The sequence below is a fragment of the Neomonachus schauinslandi genome, chromosome 3 (assembly GCF_002201575.2).
Source record: "Neomonachus schauinslandi chromosome 3, ASM220157v2, whole genome shotgun sequence".
NCBI lineage: Eukaryota > Metazoa > Chordata > Mammalia > Carnivora > Phocidae > Neomonachus > Neomonachus schauinslandi.
Window position 1 is genome coordinate 112,312,480 of NC_058405.1, and position 17,834 is coordinate 112,330,313.

At 34.5% G+C, this 17,834-nt stretch overlaps 1 protein-coding gene across 3 annotated transcripts in view; it reads right to left on the reverse strand.

The window, feature by feature from the left end:
* ORC4 (origin recognition complex subunit 4) overlaps positions 1-17,834 on the reverse strand; it is a 93,584-nt gene that overhangs the window by 40,615 nt on the left and 35,135 nt on the right. For 2 of the 3 annotated variants that reach the window (XM_044913281.1, XM_021702793.2), the window contains exons 3-4: positions 15,297-15,373; positions 14,626-14,716 (exon numbers count right to left, since the gene is read on the reverse strand). In XM_044913281.1, the coding sequence (XP_044769216.1) occupies positions 14,626-14,716; positions 15,297-15,373 (168 nt within the window). The remainder of the gene's footprint in view (positions 1-14,625; positions 14,717-15,296; positions 15,374-17,834) is intronic. The other variant, XM_021702794.2, reaches the window with a different exon arrangement.

Consider the following 17,834-nt stretch of genomic DNA (forward strand, 5'->3'; position numbering starts at 1 on the left):
ATCAGGGAAATACAAATCAAAACCACAATGAGATACCACCTCACACCAGTCAGAATGGGTAAAATTAACAACTCAGGAAACAACAGAAACAGATATTGGCAACGATGTGCAGAAAGGGGAACCCTCTTACACTGTTGGTGGGAATGCAAACTGGTACAGCCACTCTGGGAAACAGTACGGAGGTTCCTCAAAAAGTTAAAAAGAGAGCTACCCTACAATCCAGCAACTGCACTACTAGGTATTTATCCAAAGGACACAAACATATTGATTCGAAGGGTACATATACCCTGTTTATAGCAGCAATGTCTACAGTTGCCAAAGCATGGGAAGAGCCCAAATGTCCAACGACAGATGAATGGATAAAGAAGATGTAGTATATATAGACAACAGAATATTATTCAGCCATCAAAAAGAATGAAATCTTGCCATTTCCAATGACGTGGATGGAATTGGAGGATATTATGCTATGTGAAATAAGTCAGTCAGACAAAGACAAATACCATATGAGTTCATTCATATGTGGAATTTAAGAAACTAAATAGATGAACATAGGGAAAGCGAAGGGAAAATAAAATAAGAGAAAAAACAGGGAAGCAAACCACAAGAGACTCTTAATATAGGGAACAAACTGAGGGTAAGTGGGTGGGGGGATGGGGTAACTGCATGATGGGCATTAAGAAGGGCACTTGAAGTAATGAGCACTGGGTGTTGTATACAACTGATGAATTACTTAATTCTACCTCTGAAACTAATAATACAGTATATGTTAATTAAATTGAATTTAAATAAATAATTTTTATAAAAGCCACTGCCCTCAAAAACATGAGATGTAGTTGACTTTCCTAACACACAGAAACAGATACAGAGACTTAGACAAAATGAGAAGACAGAGGAATCTGTCCCAAATGAAAGAACAGGACAAGGCCATGGCCAGAGATCGAAATGAAACAGATATAAGTAACATATGTGATGGAGAATTTAAAGCAATGATTATATGTATAATCACTGGACTTGAGAAAAGAGTGGAGCACATCAATGAGACCATTAACACAGAGATAAGGAATAACATAGCAGAAATAAAGGGCTCAATAAATGAAATGAGAAACATGCTTGATGGAATGAACAGCAGGCTGGAAGAAGCAGAGGAACAAACTAACAGCCCAAACTAACAGCCTAATGGACAAACTAATGGGAAATAATCAGACTGAACAAAAGAGAGAAAAAAGAATTATACAAAATGAGAATATACTTAGGGAACTTCAGCGTCCCCATGCAACATAGTAAATTCATATTATAGGAGTACCAGAAAAAGAGTAGAGGAAAGGGGGCAAAGAATTTATTTCAAAAAACAGCTGAAAAGTTCCCAAATTAGGAGAAGGAAATAAATATCCAGATCCAGGATGCACAAAGAAACCCCAACAAAAATCAACAAAAGTAGATCCACACCAAGACACATACAATTAAAATGGGAAAATATGATAAAGAAAAAATATTAAAAGCAGCACGACAAACAAACAAAAAGACAGTTACACACAAAGGAAATACCATAAAGCCATCAGTGAATTTTTCAGCAGAAACTTTCCAAGCCAGAAAGGAGTGTCATGTTATATGCAAAGTGCTGAATGGGAAAAATATGCAGCCAAAAGTACTCTTTCCAGCAGGGCTATCATTCACAATAGAAGAAGAAATAAAGAGTTTCCCAAATAAAAACTAAAGGAGCTCATGACCACTAAACGAGCCCTGCAGGAGATATTAGAGAGGTCTCTGAGTGGAAAGAAGAGACCAAAAGTGACAGGACAAAGGTAGGGATCACAAACCCAGTAAAATGAATATTCCTGTAAAAAATCAGTCAAGGGATTCACAAAATAAAAGGATGTAAAATATGACACCATAAACCTAAAATGCAGGGAGGAGAGGAATAAAGAATGGGTTCAAACTTGAACAACCATCAACTTAATATAGACTGCTATATGCAGAAGATGTTATATACAAATGTAATGGTAACCACAAATCAAAACCACTAATAAATATGCAAAGAATAAAGAGAAAGAAATCCAAATCTATCACTAAAGAAAACCAGCAAACCATGAAAGAGAAAAGATAAGAAAGGATAAGAGAAAATCTTCAGAAACAAGCACAAAGTAAGTAATAAAATAGGACTAAATACATATCTATCAATAACTACTCCGAATGCAAATGGACTAAATGCTCCAATCAAAAGACGTAGGGTAACAGATGGACAGAAAAACAAGACCCATCCATATGCTGCTTACAAGAGCAGCTTACACTTTAGACCTAAAGATCCCTGCAGATTGAAAGTGAGGGGGTGGAGAAACATTTATGATGCAAATAGATGTCAAAAGAAAGCCAGTGTAGCAATACTTTTATTAGAAAAAATAAACTTTAAAACAAAGGTTGTAACAAGAGACTAAGAAGGACACTATATAATAATAAAGGGGATAATCCAGCAAGTTATAACAATAATAAATATTTATACACCCACATGGGAGCACGCCAATACATAAAATAGTTAAGAAATATAAAGGAAATAATCAATAATAATATAATAGTAGCGGACTTTAACATCCCACTTACATCAATGGACAAATCATCTAAACAGAAAACCAACAAGGACACAATGGCTTTGAATAACACACTGGACCAGAAGGATTTAAGTCAGAACATTCCATCCTAAAACAACAGGATACACATTCTTCTCAAGTGCACATGGAACATTCTCCAGAGTAGATCACATATTAGGCCACAAAACAAGCCTCAACAAATTAAAAAAAAAATCAAAGTCATACCATGCAACTTTTATGACGACAACACTATGAAACTAGAAGTCAACCACAAGGAAAATCTCAAAAAACCACAAATACATGGAGGTTAAATAACATGCTACTAAACAATGAGTGGGTCTACCAGGAAATCAAAGAAGACAGAAAAAAGTACATGGAAACAAATGAATATGAAACACACAAGAGTTTAAAAACCTTTGGGATGCAGTAAAAGCGGTTTTAAGAGGGCCTATAGCAATACCGGCCTACCTCAAGAAGCAAGAAAAATCTCAAGTAAACATAAGCTTATACCTAATGGAATTAGAAAAAGAACAAAAAACCCTAAAACCAGCAGAAGTAAGGAAATAATAAAGATTAGAGCAGAAATAAATGCAATAGAAACAAACAAACAAACAAAAAAACACCCCAATAGAACAGATCAATGACACTGGGAGCTGGTTCTTTGGGGGGAAAAAAAAATCAATAAAACTGATACACCTCTAGCCAGACTTTCAAGAAAAACATAGAAAAGACCCAAATAAACAAAAATCACAAATGAGAGAGGAGAAATAACAAACACCAAAAACTACAAGCAATTATAGAAGAATATTACAAAAAACTATATGCCAACACTGGACAACCTAGAAAATATGGATAAATTCCTAGAAACATATAACCTACCAAAACTGAAAAAGGAAGAAATAGAAAATTAGAAAAGTCCGATTGCCAGCAAGAAAACTGAATCAGTAATCAAAAAACTCCCAAGAGGGGCACCTGGGTGGCTCAGTCAGTTAAGCGACTGCCTTCGGCTCAGGTCATGATCCTTGAGTCCCGGGATCGAGTCCCGCATCGGGCTCCCTGCTCAGCGGGGAGTCTGCTTCTCCCTCTGACCCTCCTCCCTCTTGTGCTCTCTGTCTCTCATTCTCTCTCTCGCAAATAAATAAATAAAATCTTAAAAAAAAAAAAAATACTCCCAAGAAACAAAAGTCCAGGGCCAGATGGCTTCTTGGGCAAATTCTACCAAACATTTAAAGAACAGTTAATACCTATGCTTCTCAAAGTATTAAAAAAAAATAGAAAAGGAAAGAAAACTTCAAATTCATTCTATGAGGGCAGCATTACCCTGATACCAAAACCAGATAAGGACACCACAGAAAAAGAACTACAGGCCAAGATTTCTGATGAACCTAGATGCAAAAATCCTCAACAAAATACTAGCAAACCGAACCCAACAATACATTAAAAAAAAAAAAAAAAATTCACCATGATCAAGTGGGATTTATTCCTGGGTTGCAAGGGTGGTTCAATATTTGCAAATCAATCAACGTGATACAACACATAGTAAGAGAAAGGATAAGAACTATATGATCATGTCAGTAGATGCAGAAAAAGCATTTGACAAAGTACAACATCCATTCAATATAAAAACTCAACAAAGTAGGTTTAGAGGGAATATACCTGAATATAAAAAAAGCCATATATGAAAAACCAACAGCTAACACCATCCTCAATGGGGGAAAAACTGAGAGCCTTTTCCCTAAAGTGAGGAAAAAGATAAGGATGTCCATTCTCACCACTATTTTTTTTTTTTTAAGATTTTACCCATTTACTTATGGATATGAGAGAGCGAGAGAGCATAAGCAAGGTGAATGGCAGAGGGAGAGGGAGAAGCAGGCTCCCTGCTGAGCAAGGAGCCCCATGTGGGGCTTGAACCCAGGACCCTGGGATCATGACCCGAGCCAAAGGCAGATGCTTAATTAACACAGCCACCCCTCACTCTCACCACTTTTATTCAACATACTACTGGGAAGTCTTAGCCACAGCAATTAGAAAACAAAAGGAAATAAAAGACATCCAAATAGGTGAGGAAGCTGTAAAACTTTTCACTATTTGCAGATGACATGATACTATATATCGAAAACCCAAAAGACTGCAACAAAAAACTGCTAAAACTAATAAATGAAGTCAGTAAAGTTGCAGGATACAAAAATCAATGTAGAGAAATCTGTTACATTTCTAAACACCAATAATGAAGCAGTAGAAAGAGAAATTAAGAAAACAATACATGAAAAATTTACAATTTTTTGTAATTTGTACCAAAATTTACAATTGCACCAAAAATAATAAGATATCTAGGAATAAATACAACTAAGAAGGTGAAAGACCTATACTTTGAAAACTATAAAAAACTAATGAAAGAAATTGAAGACAACACAAAGAAATGGAAAGAAATTCCATGCTGATGTACTGGAAGAACAAATATTGCTAAAATGTCTACACTATCCAAAGCAATCTACAAATTTAATGTAATCCCTGTCAATACCAACAGCATTTTTCACAGAGTTACAACAAACAACCCCAAAATTTCTATGGAACCACAAAAGACCCCAGACAGCCAAAACAATCTTGAAAAAGAAAAGGAAAGCTGGAAGCATCACAATTTGAGACTTCAAGTTATATTACAAAGCTGTATTAATCAAAACATTGTGATAATGGTAAAAAAAATAGACCATTAGATCAATGGAAAAGAATAGAAAACCCAGAAACGAACCCACAACAAAGCAGGAAAGAATATCCAACAGGAAAACAAACAACTGGTGCTGGGAAAACTGGAGAGCAACACGCAAGAGAATGAAACTGGGACACTTTTTTACACCATACAGAAAAATAAACTCAAAATTGATCAAAGACCTAAATGTGAGACCTAAAACCATAAATATCCTACAATGGAACATAGGCAGTAATTTCTCAGACACAGGTCATAGTAACTTCATTTTAGACAGGCCCCCGAAGTGAGGGAAACAAAAGCAAGAATAAACTATTGTGATTACACCAAAATAAAAAGTTCTGCACAGTGAAGGAAACAACCAACAAAACTAAAAGGCAACCTACTGAATGGGAAAAGATATTTGCAAATGACATATCTAATAAAGGGTTAGTATGCAAAATATATAAAGAACTGACACAACTCCAATCAGAGAAAGACAAGTATCATATGATCTCACTGATATGAGGAATTCTTAATCACAGGAAACAAACAGGTTTGCTGGAGTGGTGGGGGGTGGGAGGGATGGGGTGGCTGGGTGATAGACACTGGGGAGGGTATGTGCTATGGTGAGCGCTGTGAATTGTGTAAGACTGATGAATCACAGACCCGTACCTCTGAAACAATAATACATTATATGTTAAAAAAAAAAAAAAAAAAGAAAGAGGGAAAGGAAAAAGGTAGGGGGGGGGAATCAGAGGGGGAGACGAACCATGAGAGACTATGGACTCTAAGAAACAAACTAAGGGTTTTAGAGGGGAGGGGTGAGCGGGGGGATGGGTTAGCCCCGTGATGGGTATTAAGGAGGGCACGTTTTGAATGGAGCACTGGGTGTTACACGCAAACAATGAATCATAGAACACTACATCAAAAGCTAATGATGTAATGAATGGTGACTAACTTAACATAATAAAATAAAACTAAAAAAAAAAAAAACTGACAACTCAACACCCAAAAAACAAATAATCTGACTTAAAAATGGGCTGAAGACAGGAACAGACATTTCTCAAAGAAGACATACAGATGGCCAATAGACACATGAAAAGATACTCAACATCACTCATCATCAGGGAAATGCAAATTAAAACCACAATGAGATACCATGTTACACCTGTCAGAATGGCTAAAATAAAAAACACACGAAACAACAGGTGTTGGCAAGGATGTGAAGAAAAAAGGAACCATCTTGCACTAATTCAAAGGGATACATGCTTACAATAGCCAAATTATGGAAGCAGCCCAAGTATCCATCAATAGATGAATGGTTAAAGAAGATACAGTATGTATGTGTGTACACACACACACACACAGGAATATTATTCAGCCATAAAAAAGAATGAAATCTTGCCATTTGCAATGACATGGATGGAGGTAGAGAGTATAATGCTAAGCGAAATAAGTCAGTCAGAGAAAGACAAATACCATGATTTTACTCTAATGGGGAATTTAGGAAACAAAACAAACTAGCAAAGGGAAAGAGAGAGAGAGAGAGAGGCAAACCAAGAAACAGACTCTTAACTACAGAGAAAAAACTGATGGTTACCAGAGGGGAGGTGGATGGGGGGAACGAGTGAAATAGGTGATGGGGATTAAGGAGTGCACCTGTTATGATGAGCACCAGGTGATTAAAATAAAAACTTAAAAGAGAGTTGAAACAAGTTTATAGCACTCTTTCCATTGACTTTATTTCAAACAAGTTATTATGATTTGCCTAGATCAGCTCACAACTTTTTCATGATGTGTTTGTATGGTCTGAAATGGTAACTTAAATGTATTAGCATATATGTCTCCAAATAATTTTAGTTCCAATGTGGATATTGCTAAAACTTACTCTGTGTGTAACTACCTAGGTAATCAATTATATAATTTCAGTATTTTTCACAAACACAGTATCTTTCCAAATATTTTAAATTACATTATATAGTAAAAAAACTTAGTTGGTTATTTGATGTTACACCAAGCAAGACAACCAATATCGCTACTCCATTTCCACAGTTTTTGTTAACTAACAATTTTACAAACATACTGGCATAGTTTATTTAGACTTGCCAGCAATCAGGGATTTTTATGTTTATCTACTCTTACTATTTCCAAATACTTGTTTCTTTGTCTACAATAATTTCTATATAGAAGAGTAATTTCCAGGGTACAATCTGTCATTTGAAACTGCATCTATTTTTTTTAATAAAATGTCTGAAATACAATAAGCCACACTGTTATCTTTATCAATTAACTGTGGATTCCAAATTTTGTACTTCAAATAGCTTGTACAAGGTAGTGTTATAAATATATTGTAATCTTATTTCTTATATTAAAATTTACATGAGAGTTCTTGTCTAAAACAATCTATTTTATGTCTCAAGATACTCCACACACAACAAATTACAAAAGTGACCTAAGTAAATAGTGCTCCTCAGCTCTTTGACCTCCCAATATTGGAGTGCAGCATACTGTCAGCATACCAAGAACAATCTATCTGTTTTATTAACTGATAAATACTCTGTTAATGGCTATCATCTTAAGTCCTGAAGAAATAGAAAAACTGACATAGGATGTAACCTGAAAGAAAGGAAACAGTAAGCTGATGAAAAAGATTAATTACTACTGAAAATGTGTATCTTAGAAAATAAATACTTTGAGCCATTTAAGCCAGACTTAGATAAACACAAAACAACAGACTAAGAAGGTGCATGACAAGGAGGAAGACAAGAAGGAAGGATTGTTAGAAACTAAAATGCAGTATATCACATTAGAAGAAGCAAAAGATAGAACAAATGGTGAAGAAAATCACACTGATGATATGGCAGAATGCTGAGGGAGAGGAAGAAAAGAAAGAAACATGGAGAAATAAGACAGAGAAATGAGAATAAAGGCTTAATAACAGGATACTTTAATCCTAAGAAAGGACAAGAAGAAATGAAAGAGAGGAAATACTCAAAATAAAATTATTCTTTAGAGAAAACAGACCTAAATTCATATTAAGAGGGTTTGTATAATATCAGTTAATTTCATGATCAATGCTTAAACATAGCTTGTGAATAAAAAATGCAGTAAGACAAGAGAAGGAAATGAAAGGTATAAAAAGAAACAGGAATGGAAGAAATAAAACTTTCTTCTATTTGCAGATGACATAATTGTCTGTAGAAAATCCCCAAGAACTGACAAATTTTTGGAACCAATGATCAATTCTAGCAAGATTGCAGGATACAAGATAACACACAAAGGTCATTTGCTTTCCGCTATATCAGCAATGAACACTTGGAATCTGAAATTAAAAATATAATACTATTTGCATTAGCATCAAAAATATTTAAAAACTTAGGTATAAACCTAATGAAATATATGTAAGACTTATTTTTTTTTAAAGTTTTTTTTTTTTTTTTTAAGATTTTATTTATTTATTTGAGAGACAGAATGAGAGAGAGAGCACATGAGAGGGGGGAGGGTCAGAGGGAGAAGCAGACTCCCTGCTGAGCAGGGAGCCCGATGTGGGACTCGATCCCGGGACTCCAGGATCATGACCTGAGCTGAAGGCAGTCGCTCAACCAACTGAGCCACCCAGGCGCCCTATATGTAAGACTTATATAAGGAAAACCACACAACTCAATGAAAGACCCAAGAAAGATAAATGGAAAGATATTCCATGTTCATAAATGTGAAAATTCAATATAGTTAAGACATCAATTTTTCTAATGTGATCTATAGTTGAAACTACAACTGAACTCTAAAATTCCTAGTTGGAAATTAATATTAATTGTAAAGTTAATATAATATAAAAAGGCAAAGTACCCAGAATAGCCAAAACAATATTGAAGAAACACACAAAGTTAGAAAACTGACACTGTCCAACTTTAAGGCTTATTTTAAAGCTACAGTAATTAAGACAGGTAGAAATAGACTGACACAAATATAATTAACTGACCTTTGAAAAAGAAGCAAAGGTAATTCAATGAGGAAAAGATACCCTTATCAACAAATGCTGAAACAATTTAAACATTTATATGCCAAAAGAAAGAAAAAGAATCTAGATACAGACCTTACAGGTTTCAAAGAAATTAACTCAAAATGAGTCACCAAACCAACTATAAAACCTCTAGAAGGAAACATAGGAGAAAACCTAGAAGATCTTGCGTTTGGTGATGAAGTCTATTTATTTATTTATTTTTAAAGATTTTATTTAATTGTCAGAGAGGGCAAGAGAGCAAGAGAGAGAGCACAAGTAGGGGAAGTGGAGGCAGAGGGAGAAGCAGGCTCCCTGCTAAGCAAGGAGCCCGATGAGAGACTCGATCCCAGGAACCTGGGATCATGACCTGAGCCGAAGGCAGACGCTTAACCAATTGAGTCACCCAGGTGTCCCGGTGATGAAGTTTAGATATAACACCAAAGTCACAATTCATGAAAGAAACAGCTGATAAACTGAACTTTTTTTAAAATGAAAAAACTGGGGGTGCCTGGGTGGCTCAATTCAATAAGCGTCTGTGTTTGGCTCAGGTCATGATCTCAGGGTTCTGGGACTGAGCCCTGCGTAGGGCTTCCTGCTCAGTGGGGAGTCTGTTTTTCCCTCTCCCTCGGCCCCTCCCCCCTGCTTTTGTGTGCTCTCTCTCTCAAATAAATAAAATCTTAAAAATAAATGAAAAAACTGCTTGCCAAGGAAACTAATAATAGAATTTTTTTTTTTTAAAGATTTTGTTTATTTATTTGACAGTGAGAGAGGAAACACAAGCAGGGGGTGGGAGAGGGAGAAACAGGCTTCCCGCTGAGCAGGGAGCCCGACGTGGGGCTCGATCCCAGGACTCTGGGATCATGACCTGAGCCGAAGGCAGATGCTTAACCAACTGAGCCACCCAGGCGCCACCTAATAATAGAATTAAAAGATAAACCACAGATTTGGAGAAAGTACTTGCAAAACACATATCCAAAATATACAAATAACTCTTAAAACATATCAATAAGAAACCAATCAACCCAGTTCAAATATGGTCATAAAATACCTTGCCGAAGATAGATGAAAAATAAGCATATGAAAAGATACTTAACATCATACATAATTAGAGAATTGCAAATAAAAACAGCATTGAGATACCACTACCTATCTACTAGAATAGCTAAAATTAAAAACACTGACAATACCAAATGCTAATGAGGATGCATAACAACAGAAACTCTTATTCACCGCTGGTGAAAAAAGCAAAATGGTACAGTTACTTTGGAAGACAGCTTAGTAGCTTCTTAGGAAGCTAACCATGGTCTTAGCATATAATCCAGCCACTGGTGTTCCTAACTATTTACCCAATAAAGTTGAAGACTCTGTCTACATATACAAGTGTTTATAATAGCTTTATTCAGAACTGCCAAAAATTGGAGCCAACCAAGATTTCTTTTAATAGGTGAATGGATAAATAGTGGCACATTCAAACAATATAATATTATAAAGCAAATAAAAGAAATGGACTGTCAAGCCATGAAATGACATGGAGGAATCTTAAACTCATATTGGTAAGTGGAAGAAGTGAATCTGAAAAGGCTATATATTTTATGATTCCAACTATGTGACATTCTGGAGAAGGCAAAACTATGGAGGGCAATAAAAAGATTAGGGATTGCCAAGGGTTGGGGATGGGAGGATGAGTAGGTAATGCACAGGGGATTTTTAGGGTGGTGGAATTATTTTGTACGACACTGTAATGGTGGATACGTGACAGTATGGATTTATTAAAATCCACAGAATTGTTCATTACAAAGAGTGAACCTTAATGAAAACTATGGGACTTAATAATAACATATTAATATTGGTTCATCAAATTCAACAAACGTACCATACTAAGGGAAGATGTTAATAATAGGGGAAGTTGTATGTATGTGCATGGGGAGGTGGTTATAATAGGGGAACTCTCTTTTATGCTTAATTTTCCTGGTAAAAAATAGATCTATTTTAGCCAATTTACTAATGAAATGGAGTATAGTTTTAATTTATATTTAAACATCTTTATAAGTGTTTACTAACTCTATTTCCTTTTTTTCTGAAACTTCTCCATGCTTTTAGGGACAAACTTCCAAGTTCAGAATAAATTCAGGCATTAGCTGCTCAAGTTATATTTTTAGGCCTGACACTTCGATGTAAACATCACTGAGATTCAACTTCTCTGTTGTAATGCCACTTTGTTTCAAGAAGCATAGTTTAGGATGGAATAATAGGTCTAATGTACTGACTCCTTAGATTTCATTTTCTCAGAGTATCACTATGAGCTTCTTGAAGAATTAAAGTACTAGTATCTAAAAGTGTTTTTCAAACATTTGTATGATGATGTATTTTCCAAATATAATAAAACAATGAAGACTGAAAAAAAAATTATCCTGTACTGAAAAAAGACCTAAATTCATATTAAGGGAGTTTACAGAGTATCAGCTTTTATGACCGAAGCTTAGATATTGGTCTGAAATTTTCATACTGCTAAGATAAAGAAATTCTGTTAAGTATCTAGACAGGGAAAAATCACACACACACACAAACTCAAAACAAGCTGTCGTGGTCATCAGTGATATTCACCAAATACTTCTGTTAACTTCCCTTCTAGCCACCTAGGCGGAATGTACTTCTTTACTCTCTTGAAATGAGGTGCGACCACATGACACTTTGGCTAGTTAACTGTGAGGAGATGTGCTCTGTATCACCTCTGGGTAGGAACTCTAAAAAGAGTGTGTGTCCTTGATTCATCACATTCCCTTTTCCTACATTACCACTTGCTGCTTTACCTTGCAATTTTATGTTTTGGAATTGGTTACTTTCCTTAAACCTCATGAACCAACTACTGCTAGCTCAAACTTTTCTTCTGTAGCTTCCTCATCTCTCTCAGTCTTCACAGAATTGAACAGAGTTAGGGTCTTCCTCTGGATTAGGCTTTGGTGTAAGGGAATGTGTAAGCCACTAAAACTTTCTCCATATCAGCAATAAGGTTGTTTCACTTTCTTATCTTTGGTGGGTTCACTGGAGTAGCACTTTTAATTTCCTTCAAAAACTTTTCCTTTACATTCACAGCTTGGCTATTTGGTGTAAGAGGCCTAGCTTTCTGCCTATCTTGGCTTTTGACATGACTTCCTCACTAAACTCAATCATTTCTAGCTTTTGATTTAAAGTGAGAGATGTGTGACTCTCCCTTTTACTTGAACACGTAGAGGCCATTATAGTGTTATTAATTGGTCTAATGTCAGTATTGTTGTGACTCAGGGAATACGTAGGCCCAAGGAGAGGGAGAGAGATGGGAGAGTGGACAGTGAGTGGAGCAGTCAGAACCAACACATTTATCCATTAAGTTTGCCATCTTATACAGGCATGGCTCCTGGCACCCCAAAACAATTATAATAGTAACATCAAAGATCACTGATCACAGATCACCATGACAAATATAATAATGAAAATGTTTGAAATATTGTGAGAATTACCAAAATGTGACAAAGAGATAATACAAGCAATTGCTGTTGGAGAAACAGTGCCTGCATACTTGCTCAATAAAGGGTTGCCAAAAACCTCTAATTTGTAAAAAATGCAATTATCTGCAAAGTGCAACAAAGCAAAGCAAAACGAAGCATGCCTGTACAAACCAATAAAAATGTTTTTTTTTTTCCTCTTCCCTTTTTTTCTGGACTACAGACAAATGCTTCTTTTCACTGATACATAATAATCTATTATATGGATGGACGTACTAGCATTTATTAACCAGTACTCTGTTGATGGACACTTATGTTGTTTTTCATCTTTTACTATTAACAAATGGTGTTGCAATGAGTAACTGTATATACATCATTTCACAAGCGTAAATTCCTAGAAATATTGTTGGAGTCAAAGGGCATATGACTTTGTAATGTGCTCAGATGCTGTCTATTATTCTAGTTATGTCAATTTATACTACCAGCAGGAACACTTGTCTATTTCCCTGTAAGTTCACAACTTTAGTGTTATCAATTTTACAGGTTTGTCAATCTGGTAGAAAAAATTGCTAATATTTTTAGTTAATTTACTTAATTATAAGTAAAATTAAATAAGTTTATAAGTTTAAGACAAATTTGTATTTAATTTTCTGTGACATTTCTGTGCATATCCTTTGCACAGTGTTTCTATTGCTAATATTATTGTTAAAAATTTTAAATATTCTAATAGCTCAAAGGCATACCAGTCACATGGGTCTCCTGTCAAAACCACCCAAACAGTACTGAAGTCGAACACAAAGGAAAATCATACTGAAGAACTCAAGAATAAAGAAATAATGGTTGTATAAAATGACTGAGCATAGGACTGAATCAAATTATAGTCAAGACTAAAAAATTATTGTAAATATTATAATAAATGTGAAAAATTCTTCAAAGATTAAAAAAGAAAAGAAATTACCTAGATTTATAGCCCCACGGGAAATGGGTGATTACAGTAAAACTGTAAAGTCCTTATTTCCTCACCTTACCTAATATACAGTCAACATTTATTGCTTTAAAAACAATCTTACTTCTAATTTATATAACTTTACTTAATACATAATTTTACTTCTATACATAATAAAAAAAGCATGTTACTGAGAAATCTAAATTCACTGCATGGAATATAGCAGAAAAGAGCTTTCATATAGCCCAAGTACTGAAACTTAATAGTAATATATTCAATGTAACAGTCATAATTTGTCTCATATATTGAATAAAGAATGTGAAAAGAAAAAACGAGGGGAAAAAGCAAGAGAATCTTCTTGAGGTAACTAAGCAAATAAGATAAAGATGGAAAGTAGAAAAGAATTCTAGAAGACGTGACTGTACATATGAAAAAAATTACTTGAGGTAGGGTTAAACAATAAACAATAGGGGAAAAAAGAATGCATGTTATGACAGTTACCTAATTTATAAACAGAAACAATGCCTACCTTGCAGGGTTGGTGTAAAGAATAAATGATAACACAGATAAAAAGTATAAGATAAGGTATAGAACATAGATAAAAGGCACAAGGAACATGCTCAATAAATGCTAATTTGTTTTTTCTACTGGCAATCACAAATTCTTCACAGACAAAAGGCCATGATGGAAAAAGTATCAACTGAAAATTTGTTACTGTGGAGAAAAATAAGGTAAAAACAATATGCTCAACTCAAATATACCACCCTAATTTTTAAGGCTTTGCATGTCTTTGCGTGTCTATGATTTAAAGGAAAAAAAAAAAAAAGGAAATAAGATAATGAAAATAATAAAAAATATTTTCAGTACTGTCTATAAGAATCATCACATGCCTACACAAACAAGAAAATACCAGAAATCAATAGTTTTACCATGGTCTTTCCTGATCCTCGGGGTCCAATAATGAGAACAGAGTTACTTTCTCCATGGATAGCAGTTCTTTTCAGCAGCTCAATTAAGTGTCTGAAATGACATAAATAAGCCAAAATTTAAAAAGGAAGCTGGAATAATTTGCTAGGTAATACTATTAAAAGTTGAATTTGAATATGCACAGAAAATAAGCATTCCCTTTTTCTCTCTCTCTGGGCACTGGACTTACGCTCTATATAGTCCTACAAAGAAAAACACAGAAGAGAGGGTAGGTCAATATGGATTCTCTGGAAACCTCAAGAGGAAACCAAGTAAGTTTGAAATATCTTGGCTTTCTGATGGTATGGGACAAGGGACGACAGTGGCAATTGGGAGCTTTCACTCCACAACTGGCTGTCGAGTATTTAGGTGCAAAAAGCTCAGAATTCTCTCCGTAATACCAGATGACAGAAGCAACACAAGATTGAAAGGTAAGGAGCTTTCTCATTATGGAAATATTTATATCTGCTCTTGCTTTATAATATTCAGTGTTTCTATAAAAGAAGAATTTTTTTATCTCTACAAAAGTATCTGTCAGCCTTATTCAAGATAAAATCTGTGTAAGATAATTTTTGCAAAACCTAAGGGCATCTTTAAGTAGGTTTATAGCAGACAAAGGGATAGCTAAACTTACTTGTATTGTACTTGTACTCCAAATAAGTTACTATGTGGGCTCTGATGACAAAATTTTTCCCGTAAAATTCTTTGTACCTTATAAAAACAAAGTGAATAAATATAAATGAAAATGTTACACACAAAATAAAAAATGAATGAGAATATACATTTACAGCAGTCAGAATTAGGTATTAATGAATCTATTCAACCCTCCCCAAAGAACTTGTCTTCAAGAGTTCCGGTACCATTTCCATGAGTTGTAAAATTAACGGTTCTTCTCACCTATCTCAAGTCCCAGAGGAAGGATGAGAATTTACTTGTGAGGTTCAACAAGAGAAAGAATTACTTACTTTAGCCACATCAGCAATTTGAGGGCTGTTTTATTGCGTGTGAATAAATGAATACTTCACTTTGTATGTAACGTATCAGCCAAGGAAAAAAGACAGGAGAGAATCTAATAATGTAATCTCACCTAATAATGCTTATGAACCACACCTCAATCTTTAGAGACCAAACAAATCTGAACTGGCTTAACCCAAGCCCTATCCATTTGCACCAGTCATAAAAGTCAGGATTCTGAGAAAATAAAGGAAGTTTAAAAGTCCATATAGTTACTGGACCTATAGGACCTATTAGAAGCAGAGCATGCTACTACTAAAAGAGCATGATCCATGCCTAAAGAAACAGTGCAAATAAACTGGAAAGAAATGACACACTTAAAAAAGTAGTAATTCAGCATATAAGGAAATGCTCAATTACACGGAAGAAATTAGATTTATCTATACCTATAAATTGAGGAATCACTAGAATGAATGAAGAAAAAAAATTCTTGTAAGGACCTAAATTTTCAGTTTGCCTTAGAATAAAGGGCTTAGACTGAGTTGTGAAAAATTATGTCAGATAATCCAGCACATTCTTTAAAAAGACAGACCACTAAAGGATTCCTTTTCTGCATCTGCTGCTAATACAGAAATCTTTCAAAGACAAAAACCTTAGGAGGCTATTTCACATTTGGTCCCATCATCAGAAACAAGAAGCTTCCAAGATTATTTGCTTCTCTCAGACTGACAGCATGGGACTGATTCTTCATGTACCAAAAGATAAAATCTGAGTTCTGTTTATATGTACCAGAGGCTAAGCAAAGCAAATTACTCAGTGGTAATAAAATAATCCTAATTATCATTATATAAGAAGGGGAAAGAATAAGAGAAGTGATGCCAAAAGAGCCAATTATGTGGATTTTAAAGTTACACTTTTCTAAATCTTAATTTTTTTAGTCTATAAAATGGAACAATAATAGTTTTCTGGCAGGCCTGTTCTCAAGATTAAATAAGGCAGTCTTGTCTGTAATATAAGTATTGTATAGGTAATAGCTGATACCTATAAAACACTTAAATGAGCATATATAATCATAATACTAATCATATTGTATATTCCTCTACCTAGATAAGATCATTAGAAATCAAAAGATAAACCTCAGTCCTTTGCTTTTCCAAATTTCATTAAAGTCTAATGAGAGGCAACAACTATGTATAAAATCTAAGGGATAAAGTGAAGTGAAGCTGTAGTGAACAGTGAAAGGTTCAAAAATCTCAAAGTGATCTGAGATGAAGGTTAAACAGGTGTACACGTGTATAGAAATTAAGCTGTAAGTGGAAGATTTGTGCACTTTACTAGGATATGTAAATTATACTTCAGCTAAAAATTTTTCATAAAACAGAGTTAAACATCTTCCTTCCAAAAAAAAGTTAAGGTCTTACATGAGGGATGCCAATAACATACATTTAGTTTTGATTAGAAAAAACTATAGTTCTGGTCAAGTCAGATAAACAGAAATGCCAGGACAGAGTTATTATACCTATTCCCTACTATATTTCTTAAGAGACAGACACACAGATATAGGCTCAACACTTGGAATACAGTATGTACTTAAGATAATATTAAATGTTCATGATAAAAACACTCAATATACTAGGAAAAAAGGACAACATCCTCAACCCGATAAAGGGCATCTATAAAAACCTATAGGTAACATCACATCAATGGTGAAAGACTGAATGTATTTCCTCAAAATCAAAAACAAAACAAGAATGTCTGTTTTTGTTGTTGTTTACTCAATATTGTACTGAAAATTCTAGCCAGGGAAATTAGACAATAAAAAAATAAAGTCAACCAGATTGAAAAGGAAGTTAAACTGTATTTGTAGATGGCATTATCTTATTAAAAAACTAAAGAATAAACTAAAAACTATTAGAACTAGTAAGTGTGGCAAGGCTGCAGGATACAAGATTACATATAAAAATCAATTGCATTTAGATACACATGCAATGAACAAATAAAAAAATTAAGAAAACAATTCCATTTATAACAGCATCACAAGAAATAAAATAGGAATAAATTTAACAAATGAAGTACAGAATTCTTAATTAAACTGAAATTAGGACACATTTGGGAAGACAGGAGTAAAGTTAGGATTCCAACTATCTAAAGACTTACAAAGGATGAAAGTAGTGTAAGACAGTCTCTCCTTGAGAATGGAAAGGGTGATTCTTCATAA